Source organism: Delphinus delphis, chromosome 3 (assembly GCF_949987515.2).
Source record: "Delphinus delphis chromosome 3, mDelDel1.2, whole genome shotgun sequence".
NCBI lineage: Eukaryota > Metazoa > Chordata > Mammalia > Artiodactyla > Delphinidae > Delphinus > Delphinus delphis.
This window is the reverse complement of record NC_082685.1, coordinates 137,247,158-137,259,236: the sequence shown is the minus strand read 5'-3', so window position 1 is coordinate 137,259,236 and position 12,079 is coordinate 137,247,158. Positions and strand designations below refer to the sequence as shown.

General features: G+C 41.2%; 1 protein-coding gene across 1 annotated transcript in view; it reads left to right on the top strand.

Moving 5' to 3' along the window:
• The window catches only part of NIM1K (NIM1 serine/threonine protein kinase), a 69,534-nt gene that overhangs the window by 37,015 nt on the left and 20,440 nt on the right, over positions 1–12,079 (top strand). Inside the window, exon 3 of the mRNA XM_060007060.1 lies at positions 11,062–12,036. Coding sequence (XP_059863043.1) covers positions 11,745–12,036 — 292 coding nt within the window. The 5' untranslated portion in view covers positions 11,062–11,744. The remainder of the gene's footprint in view (positions 1–11,061; positions 12,037–12,079) is intronic.

The window sequence follows — 12,079 nt, the reverse complement described above, 5'->3', positions numbered from 1 at the left end:
AATCTCGGGCCAAAAGCTAATATGGTGCAAATAATTTCTAAATGTTAAAATAGATTTTCAAATGAAGCATGTTTGCTAATGATCTCCCCCGAGGGCCCACCATGTCTGAGGAGGATTATGTGGGCTTTGGCTGTCCTCGCCTTCTGTTTTCACACATAGAGAAAACCCAGCTATTTTCTAAGCAGCCCAGTGCCTGGCCTTGCCAACCAAGGAAGAGGTTGTCTGAGAGCCTTGCCCAGAAGTTTTGTAATTTAAACTCAGACAAAGAGAACAAAGACGAAATGGTTTTCTTTGATATTATTTTCACAGTGGGTTGCAAGTCAAGAAAATAAATGACCGAGTAAGCTCCGTTTTCTTTAATCTTATTGAATGCATTGCTATGCATCCACAGTAAGCTAATAATTAAGGACCATTCTGCCTCCTCAGAGGCTTTGATCTATAATGACACGACTCTATATTTTTGGCTGGTTGGGTTTCTAAGCTCTCATTAATGTCCATAAAAATTGGTCAAAATCAAAAGGGCAGAGAGTAAAATGACAGCAAACCATGCTTGCATCTAAGAAAAGGGAGGATTTCGTTTGCAATTAGGTATGTCATAATTTCCATTATTGCTTATTTTCAACATGATATAGTTTGATATTTTAGGACACTACTAGAAAGCAGTCCAAATATAAACTATTTATAGCAATGCCACAACGTGTAATCAGGATTTCTGTTTCCAGACATCTAAGAAAAGTCTTTAGGAAAAAAAATCCTGCAAAATAAAAATGAATATCCACAGCCACACAGGATTTATCTTGCTAGTTGGATTTTTTCTTTTACTTTTTTTATTCTATTGGAATATGTGAGAAGCTGGAGTTTTTCCTCACTCATTACTAATTTTGAAATTTCTGAGATTTGTTGGCAATTCAATTACAGTAGAAACCGTATGTCTTTGTTTATTGGGAGCACAATAGTGTGAGTCTGGGAATTCTAATAATTAGATGTTGGACTTCATGAATTGATTACCCCCTTTTCTTGTCTTTTTTTCTCTATTGTTCATCTCTTCTAGATTTTTTTAAACAACTCTTTGATTGAATTCCTTAATTTAAATTTCTAATAGAGAACTTTCTTATTCTCTGAGGGTTTTTATTTTGGTTTACTTTAGTTTTAGAATTTTGTTCTTGTTTTATGGATGCAGTATTTTGTCTTTTGTCTTCTGCTTCCTGCAATGCTTTCTGTTTCCTTCAAGTTCCTTTCAGTCACTGCTGTTTTGGTTGGGTATGCTTTCTTTCTTTTTTCTTTTTTAACATCTTTATTGGAGCATAATTGCTTTACAATGGTGTGTTAGTTTCTGCTTTATAACAAAGTGAATCAGCTATACATATACATATATCCCCATATCTCCTCCCTCCTGCATCTCCCTCCCACCCTCCCTCTAGGTGGTCACAAAGCACCGAGCTGAGCTCCCTGTGCTATGTGGCTGCTTCCCACTAGCTACCTACTTTACATTTGGTAGTGTATATATGTCCATGCCACTCTCTCACTTTGTCCCAGCTTACCCATGTCCTCAAGTCCATTCTCTACATCTGCGGCTTTATTCCTGTCCTGCCCCTAGGTTCTTCAGAACCATTTTGTTGTTGTTGTTAGGATTCCATATATATGTGTTAGCATATGGTATTTGTTTTTCTCTTTCTGACCTACTTCACTCTGTATGACAGTCTCTAGGTCCCTCCACCTCACATCAAATAACTCAATTTCGTTTCTTTTTATGGCTGAGTAATATTCCATTGTATATATGTGCCACATCTTCTTTATCCATTCATCTGTTGATGGACACTTAGGTTGCTTCCATGTCCTGGCTATTGTAAATAGAGCTGCAATGAACATCGCAGTACATGACTCTTTTTGAATTATGGTTTTCTCAGGGTATATGCCCAGTAGTGGGATTGCTGGGTCGTATGGTAGTTCTATTTTTAGTTTTTTGAGGAACCTCCAACTATTCTCCATAGTGGCTGTATCAATTTACATTCCCACCAACAGTGCAGCAGGGTTCCCTTTTCTCCACACCCTCTCCAGCATTTATTGTTTGTAGATTTTTTGATGATGGCCATTCTGACTGGTGTGAGGTGATACCTCATTGTAGTTTTGATTTGCATTTCTCTAATGATTAGTGATGTTGAGCATCCTTTCATGTGTTTGTTGGAAATCTGTATATCTTCTTTGGAGAAATGTCTATTTAGGTCTTCTGCCCATTTTTGGATTGGGTTGTTTCATTTTTTGATATTGAGCTGCATGAGCTGCTTGTATATATTGGACATTAATCCTTTGTCAGTTACTTCGTTTGCAAATATTTTCTCCTATTCTGAGGGTTGTCTTTTCGTTTTGTTTATGGTTTCCTTTGCTGTGCAAAAGCTTTTAAGTTTCACTAGTTCCCATTTGTTTATTTTTGTTCTTATTTCCATTTCTCTAGGAGGTGGGTCAAAAAGGATCTTGCTGTGATTTATGTCATGGAATGTTCTGCCTATGTTTTCCTCTAAGAGTTTTATAGCATCTGGGCTTACATTTAGGTCTTTAATCCATTTTGAGTATAGTTTTGTGTATGGTGTTAGGGAGTGTTCTAATTTCATTCTTTTACATGGAGCTGTCCAGTTTTCCCAGCACCACTTATTGAAGAGGCTGTCTTTTCTTCACTGTATATTTCTTGCCTCTTTTATCAAAGATAAGGTGACTATATGTGTGTGGGTTTATCTCTGGGCTTTCTATCCTGTTCCATTGATCTATATTTCTGTTTTTGTGCCAGTACCATACTGTCTTGATTATTGTAGCTTTGTAGTATACTCTGAAGTCAGGGAGCCTGATTCCTCCAGCTCTGTTTTTGTTTCTCAAGATTGCTTTGGCTATTCGGGGTCTTTTGTGTTTCCATACAAATTGTGAAATTTTTTGTTGTAGTTCTGTGAAAAATGCCATTGGTAGTTTGATAAGGATTGCATTGAATCTGTAGATTGCTTTGGGTAGTATAGTCACTTCCACAATGTTGATTCTTCCAGTCCAAGAACATGATATATCTCTCCATCTGTTTGTATCATATTTAATTTCTTTCATCAGTGTCTTATAGTTTTCTGAGTACAGGTCTTTTGTCTCCTTAGGTAGGTTTATTCCTAGGTATTTTATTCTTTTTGTTGCAATGGTAAATGGAGTGTTTTCTTAATTTCACTTTCAGATTTTTCACCAAGAGTGTATAGGAATGCTAGAGAGTTCTATGCATTAATTTTGTATCCTGCTACTTTACCAGATTCATTGATTAGCTCTAGTAGTTTTCTGGTAGCTTCTTTAGGATTTTCTTTGTATAGAATCATGTCATCTTCAAACAGTGACAGCTTTACTTCTTCTTTTCCAATTTGGATTCCTTTTATTTCTTTTTCTTCTCTGATTGCTGTGGCTAAAACTTCCAAAACTATGTTGAATAATAGTGGTGAGAGTGGGCAACCTTGTCTTATTTGTGATCTTAATGGAAATGGTTTCAGTTTTTCACCATTGAGAATGATGTTGGCTGTGGGTTTGTCATATACGGCCTTTATTATGTTGAGGTAAATTCCCTCTGTGCCTACTTTCTGGAGGGTTTTTATCATAAATGGGTGTTGAATTTTGTCAAAAGCTTTTTCTGCATCTATTGAGATGATCATATGGTTTTTCTCTTTCAATTTGTTAATATGGTGTAACACATTGATTGATTTGCATATATTGAAGAATCCTTGCATTCCTGGGGTAAACCGCACTTGATCATGGTGTATGATCCTTTTAGTGTGTTGTTGGATTCTGTTTGCTAGTATTTTGTTGAGTATTTTTGCATCTATGTTCATCGGTGATATTGGCCTGTAGTTTTCTTTTTTTGTGGCATCTTTGTCTGGTTTTGATATCAGGGTGATGGTGGCCTCGCAGAATGATTTTGGAGTGTTCCTCCCTCTGCAGTTTTTTGGAAGAGTTTGAGAAGAATAGGTGTTAGCTCTTCTCTAAATGTTTGATAGAATTCACCTGTGGAGCCATCTGGTCCTGGACTTTTGTTTGTTGGAAGAATTTTTTTTTTTTTTTTTTTTTTTGTGGTACACAGGTCTCTCACTGTTGTGGCCTCTCCAGTTGCGGAGCACAGGCTCCGGATGCGCAGGCTCAGCGACCATAGCTCATGGGCCCAGCCGCTCTGTGGCATGTGGATCTTCCCGGACCGGGGCACGAACCCGTGTCCCCTGCATCAGCAGGCGGACTCTCAACCACTGCACCACCAGGGAAGCCCTGTTGGAAGATTTTTAATCAGTGTTTCAATTTCAGTGTTTGTTATTGGTTTGTTTATATTTTCTCTTTCTTCCTGGTTCAGTCTCAGAAGGTTGTACTTTTCTAAGAATTTGTCCATTTCTTCCAGGTTGTCCATTTTATTGGCATAGAGTTGCTTGTAGTATCTCTCATGATCCTTTGTATTTCTGCAGTGTCAGTTGTTACTTCTCCTTTTTCATTTCTAATTCTATTGATTTGAGTCTCCTCCCTTTTTTTCTTGATGAGTCTGGCTAATTTATCAATTTTGTTTATCTTTTTATAGAACCAGCTTTTAGTTTTATTGACCTTTGCTATCATTTCCTTCATTTCATTTTCATTTATTTCTGATCTGATCTTTATGATTTCTTTCCTTCTGCTAACTTTGGGGGGTTTTTGTTCTTCTTTCTCTAATTGCTTTAGGTATAAGTTTAGGTTGTTTATTTGAGCTGTTTCTTGTTTCTTGAGGTAGGGTTGTATTACTATAAACTTCCCTCTTAGAACTGCTTTTGTTGCATCCCATAGGTTTTGGGTCATCGTGTTTTCATTGTCATTTGTTTCTAGGTATTTTTTGGTTTCCTCTTTGATTTCTTCAGTGATCTCTTGGTATTTAGTAGTGTATTCGTTACCCTCCATATGTTTGTATTTTTTACAGGTTTTTTTCCTGTAACTGGTATCTAGTCTCATAGCATAGTGGTCAGCAAAGATACTTGATGTGATTTCAATTTTCTTAAATTTACCAAGGCTTGATTTGTGACCCAAGATATGATGTATCCTGAAGAATGTTCCCTGAGCACTTGAGAAGAAAGTGTAATCTGCTGTTGTTGGATGGTATGTCCTATAAATATCAATTAAGTCCATCTTCTTTAATGTATCATTTAAAGCTTGTGTTTCCTTATTTATTTTCATTTTGCATCATCTGTCCATTGGTGAAAGTGGGGTGTTAAAGTCCCCTACTATGAATGTGTTACTGTCGATTTTTCTTTTTATGGCTATTAGCATTTGCCTTATGTATTAAGGTGCTCCTATGTTGGGTGCATAAATATTTACAATTGTTATATCTTCCTCTTGGATCGACCCCTTGATCATTATGTGGTGTCCTTCTTTGTCTCTTCTAATAGTCTTTATTTTAAAGTCTATTTTGTCTGATATGAGAATTGCTACTCCAGCTTTCTTTTGGTTTCCATTTGCATGGAATATCTTTTTCCATCCCCTCACTTTCAATCTGTATGTGTCCCTACGTCTGAAGTGGGTCTCTTGCAGACAGCATATATACGGGTCTTGTTTTTGTATCCATTCAGCCAGTCTGTGTCTTTTAGTTGGAGCATTTAATCCATTTACATTTAAGGTAGTTATCGATATGTATGTTCCTATTACCATTTTCTTAATTGTTTTGAGTTTGTTATTGTAAGTCTTTTCCTTCTCATGTGTTTCCTGCCTAGAGAAGTTCCTTTAGCATTTGTTGTAGAGCTGGTTTGGTGGTGCCGAATTCTCTTAGCTGTTGCTTGTCTGTAAAGGTTTTAATTTCTCCGTCGAATCTGAATGACATCCTTGCTGGGTAGAGTAATCTTGGTTGTAGGTTTTTCTCCTTCATCACTTTAAATATGTCCTGCCAGTCCCTTCTGGCTTGCAGAGTTTCTGCTGAAAGATCAGCTGTTAACCTTATGGGGATTCCCTTGTATGTTAATTGTTGCTTCTCCCTTGCTATTTTTAATATTTTTTCTTTGTAGTTAATTTTTTTTTTTTTTTTTTTTTTTGTGCAGTACGTGGGCCTCTCACTGTTGTGGCCTCTCCCATTTCGGAGCACAGGCTCCGGACGCACAGGCTCAGCGGCCATGGCTCACGGGCCCAGCCGTTCCGCGGCATGTGGGATCTTCCTGGACTGGAGCACGAACCCGTGTCCCCTGCATTGGCAGGCAGACTCTCAACCACTGCGCCACCAGGGAAGCCCTGTAGTTAATTTTTGATAGTTTTATTAATATGTGTCTTGGCATGTTTCTCCTTGGATTTATGCTGTATGGGACTCTCTGTGCTTCCTGGACTTGACTGACTATTTCCTTACCCATATTAGGGAAGTTTTCAACTATAATCTCTTCAAATATTTTCTCAGTCCCTTTTTTTCTCTTCTTTTTGGATCCCTATAATTTGAATGTTGGTGCATTTAATGTTGTCCCAGAGGTCTCTGAGATTGTCCTCAATTCTTTTCATTCTTTTGTCTTTATTCTGCTCTGCAGTAGTTGTTTCCACTACTTTATCTTCCAGGTCACTTATCCATTCTTCTGCCTCAGTTATTCTTCTATTGATTCCTTCTAGAGAATTTTAATTTCATCTATTGTGTTGTTCATCATTGTTTGCTCTTTAGTTCTTCTAGGTCCTTGTTAAACATTTCTTGTACTTTCTCCATTCTATTTCCAAGATTTTGGATCATCTTTACTATCATTACTTTGAATTCTTTTTCAGGTAGACTGCCTATTTCTTCTTCATTTGTTTGGTCTGGTGGGTTTTTACCTTGCTCCTTCATCTGCTGTGTGTTTCTCTGTGTTCTCATTTTGCTTAACTTACTGTGTTTGGGTCTCCTTTTTGCAGGCCACAGATTTGTAGTTCCTCTTGTTTTTGCTGTCTGCTCCCAGTGGGTAAGGTTGGTTCAGTGGCTTGTGTAGGCTTCCTGGTGGAGGGGACTAGTTGCCTGTGTTCTGGTGGATGAGGCCTGATCTTGTCTTTCTGGTAGGCAGGACCGTGTCCGGTGGTGTGTTTGTGGGTGTCTGTGACCTTATTATGATTTTAGGCAGCTTCTCTGCTAATGGGTGGGGTTGTGTTCCTCTCTTGCTAGTTGTTTGGCATCGGGTGTCCAGCACTGTAGCTTGCTGGTCATCGAGTGGAGCTGGGTCTTAGCGTTGAGAAGGAGATCTCTGGGAGAGCTTTCGCCGTTTGATATTACGTGAGGCTGGGAGGTCTCTGGTGGACCAATGTCCTGAACTCGACTCTCCCACCTCAGAGGCTCAGGCCTGACACGTGGCCAGAGCACCAAGACCCTGTCAGCCACACGGAATCCCTGCTTCACCCCATGGGTGAGCGGCCGAGGTGGGTAGGTGTGCTTTCTTCCTTTCATTGTGGAGCCTTTCCTCGGGTGTCTGGCACCTCTTGGCTGGACATTCATTCTAAGCAGAAGGCACTTAAATCTGATTGGAAGCTCCTTGCCTGCAAGTGAAACTGGCACCTGGAGGACTGCACAGTAGGTGGTCAGGCGGGTTTTGGGTTGGAGAACCTCCGAAGATGGGTTTCAGGAGGTCTTTTCTCTTTAACCAAAAGAGGAATCCCCTGCCTGGGGCATTATATACATGTTTCCCTTTATTCTGGAAACTCAAGCGTTTAGGGGTGCAGCGAGAAGAGGGAAACAGTGCTCCCATAACTGGATCTGAGCTAATGGACTGTCCTGTGCCTTCTGCTCCTGAGCTGGCCTGGGAGTGGGCAGAGGCAGTAGCAAACTGGCTCTGAGGAGAAAAGGGGCTGGGGCTCTCACTGCTCTACATTCAAACAATCCCCATTTTTGGTCTGCTTCAATCCTCCAAACTTTGAGGTAGTTGGTCTCTTATAGTTTGAAGTCTCTTGAGCGTTCGGAAAGGTATAGCTCATTGGCGTGTCCAGTTTTGCAGTTTTCTTCACTGTCTTTGCAGAGTCATTAACTACTCCTCAATTTGCTTTCCATCTCCCCCAGATGTGTTGGTATCTTACATCTGCTATTACCTCTCTTACTCTGTTTGTCCTTATGGGTTTATGCCTTTTTCCCCTCTTATTTCTACTGTGGGGGTTTGGAAGGAAATAGAGACAAATGAAAGCATAAAATTCTGTATTTAACTAGAAGTCCCTAATTATCTTTTGATTTTAAAAGCAGTCCATTAGTATTAGACAATCAGGTGTGGCAATCTCCCTGTATAACCAAAAGTAAAGCAAACTTTCTGTACACCAAATGTGTAAAATGGCAACATATTACATATTTTTAATTTTCTCTTTAAAGGTAAATACATGCACATGAAAAAAGGTAAATCATATAAAAAGAGTAAATAGTGAAAAATACACACCTTTCTCTCATTCTAGTTCCCAGTCCAACAACTCCCCTCCTCAAATGCAGTAAATATTGCCAGTTTCTCAGGTATACCCTCCTCTTTCTTATACTTCTGATATCACATTATGTAAACTCTACTGACCACTTAACAATGTATCTTGGATATCATAACTCATTCTTTTTCACAAATACAATGAATTATTTCACAAATAATCCACTATTTTTGTATATGTATGTATTGTAACTTATTTAACTTGTCCCTACTGACGGGCATTTAATTAATTAATGTCTAGTTTTTTCCTACAGAACAATGCAGCAGTGAATATCTATCTAGCCATATTTATATTAGAAATATGTATACCTTTGTGAATGTATGTGCAGGATAAATTCAAGTGGAATAGCTGAGGCAAAGGATACGTACACTTGTACTTTAATACCTATAGCCAGTTGTTCTCCAAGAAATTGTACCAATTCATACCCTCTAACAATGAATGAGAGCTCCTGTTTCCCTCTCTAACCAGTGCATGATAATTTGAAGACTTTGGATTTCTAAGCAGTACTGTAGCAATTCTCAGTTGGATGATGGAATTCAGATTAAGTTTTCACCTACACAAGAAGGCGGGGCCAGGAATACTATTGGCCAGTAGAAGGTAGCCCAGGCCTTGGAAATGTGGACGGAAATAAGCTTTCTGAGATAATTCAAGTAAATGTTGGGATAGTGGTATGTGTCTATAAATAAAATATTTACCTCTACTCAATAGATCATACCTGAATGTAACGATCAATCAGTTGGTAGGTTAATTCATTCCTTCTTCAACAAATGCTTATCATATACAACTTCCAGGCACTGGGCTGAGCCCTGGGAGTTCGAAGAATAAGGTGCAGGTTCCTGCCCTCCAGGTGCTTATCTAGTTGGGGTTGGTAATGACAGCACCGTGGCGAGGCACTGGGAGAGAGGCAAGCCTGGAGTCCTGAGCAAGGCCCAGGAAGGACACAGAGCCAGGAGGTCCTGAAAGCTGCAGGAACACGAGGCGATCGAGCACTGCATCCTGTCGAAAGGCCTTACTCTCTTTGCGTAGGTGAAGCTAAAGTTTCTTTCAGAATTAAAATTGTTACACCACTTCTTGTCTGCGTGGTCTCTTTCTGCCAGGGATCTGAGGAGATCTTTGTAGAGCTTCGTAGTCTGAAGTACAGGGATGGGTCTCAGAGGGTTTGTGAACCCCTTAAAACTGGATGCAGATTAGGTGTGCATGCTTTTTCCTGGGGATAGGGTCAGAGGCTTCATCAGAATCTCAAAGGAGTGTGCAACTCCAGGAGGCTTAAGAACCAGTGGCTTAGATTTTCCTCAAGCGAATTCAGGCTCTTTCACCTTAAAATGTCTTTTAAAACACCATACTCAGACTCTAGCCTAGAGATGTGTGTGGTTACTAATACCTGGCCCCTTTTAAACCTCTATCCTTTATCCTTCATCCAGCTTCCCCTCCCCCATGCAGAAATAGGCACAGTGATGGGCAGCCTCCCACCACTCCTCTTTCCTGTCCTTGTTTCTCTTTATTGAGCAACCCCATACTTAAACACAATTACAGTGTAAGCAGTTCTGTACCTAACTGGAATAATGTGATATCATCAAACAGAATTGGGAATTCCCGTTTCCAAGGCAGTCTCTCATGTTTTCGCTCGGGTTTTTTGGTTTGGAATGTTCAAGTCCAAAAATCGAGTTCAGCGCACATTCAGCAAACACTTTCTTTATTTAGGACATCATGCTCCATGCTGAGGGAGAGAGGAGGAAGAGCAGGATATAGAGATGAATTAAACCTGGTTCCCACCTTCAGGGATAGGAGACCTGTCGGAAATTGTACAGAGTGCTGTGGGGATCCAGGGAGGAAGTGATTATTTCTTACTGGAGGCTGCATGGAAGAAAGTCATGAAGATATTCTAGCTGAGCAAGTATTTCTCATCACTGAGGAGGCCATAGACTTTTGCCCTCCAGTAACATTACCCTGTTTCTGAACCTTCAAAATGAGCTGCTGGGCCTGGAGGCTGACACCTGATTAGAAATACCTAGAAAATAAGCCTAGGAGAAAAATTAGCCAGTGTATGAGAACATACAGTGTAAAGGAAATATAACACATTGTTATTCGAATCAGTGTAAGAACTTTTGAAAACTGATAGGAAATCTTTGTCATTATGATGATCGTATTATCATTTTATCTCAAAATTTGACATCGTGGTCACTTTATTTTATAAATGATGCAACCAGAAAAGCTGACAGATTTTACTAAAGACATTTCCACTGTACCTACTAATTTCTTTTTTTTTTTGGCCGTGCCACGTGGCTCGTGGGATCAAACCCTGGCCTCCGGCAGTGGAAGTGTGGAGTCCTAACCACTGGACCGCCAGGGAATTCCCTACTGTATTATTATTTTAAAAGTTCTGGCTTCAAAGCAAGCCAGAAACAGAAGCAGAAAAATTATTTTGCTAGAAATATTTACAGGCTGTGAGGGCCTTTCTGAAATGTAGATCGAGGGGTGTGTGTGCGTACATCTTCTTCTTACTAAATCATACGTGATCAAGCATTTACTACTGATATGAGTCATAACTGAAATTTGTAGAGTGCTTTTAGACTGGCGCTTGCCAAGCAGCTTCACATTCATTATAAATCCCGTACTGTACATTAGCATGGGCTAATACATTTCCTTATTCTCTGTTCTTAGGATGAAGTAGCACCCACCAAGTTTTTGAGACAGCTCACGGCTTAGAGGAAGGCTCATCTAAATAAAGGCCGGCTAAAGTGGCATTGCGGGGATTTAATCCTCCTCTGGCTGCCCGTGTGACCAGAAGGCTGATTTGCAAGTTTCTTCTTTCCTGGGGTCCAGATTATCAGGTCTCCGGGGCCCTGCAACTTGACAGCAAAAGTGCAAAATGAAGAAGATCAGAGATACGCGCCAGCAGCGGGGACCTGAGGGCCTCTGCGGGGCGTTTACACACCAGAGCAAAAGGTTCCCTGGCCATCAAAGGAAATAGCAAACTGGAGCCTTTGTTTTGGGACACAGCCACCTACCACAGAGCACCAGCACGGCCAGCCAGAAAGTTCTTGGATCCTGATCAGGGAAGCGGCTCTGGTACCTGGACGTGTGCCTGATGGTCCAGTTAGAGCTGGGAAGTTCAGCGTGAAAGAAGGTCTCGAGCGAGGGCGGCTTCGGGCTTGGCTGGTAGGCGGTTCTGGCATTGGCCTCTGCCCTCCCCCGGCCGAAGGGGGGGCTTGCCCAGCTCCCAAGGACACAGGGCTCTGGCAGTCAACTCCCATCTCCCACCCGCCGGGCCCCTTCGGCCCCTCCCCAGCCTGCCCCCCCATCGGTGCCTCTGCTGAGATGGAAACGTGGGCCTGCGGAGGACGATGACTGCCTTGTATGTGAATGGAGGCGGCCTGGAGAACACCCGCTATGCCAGGTGGGACCGGCGAGAGAGCGTGGAGAGTGGCGGTCAGACGGAGTGCACCAAGGAGGACGGAGAGGGACAGCCTCGCCAGCTGACACCCTTCGAGAAGCTGACCCAGGACATGTCCCAAGACCAGAAGGTGGTGAGGGAGATCACGCTGGGGAAACGCATCGGCTTCTACCGCATCCGAGGGGAAATCGGAAGTGGGAACTTCTCCCAGGTCAAGCTCGGGATTCACTCCCTAACCAAAGGTAGGATCCAAACTCCACGGGTGATGCCCAGGGTGTTGGGACC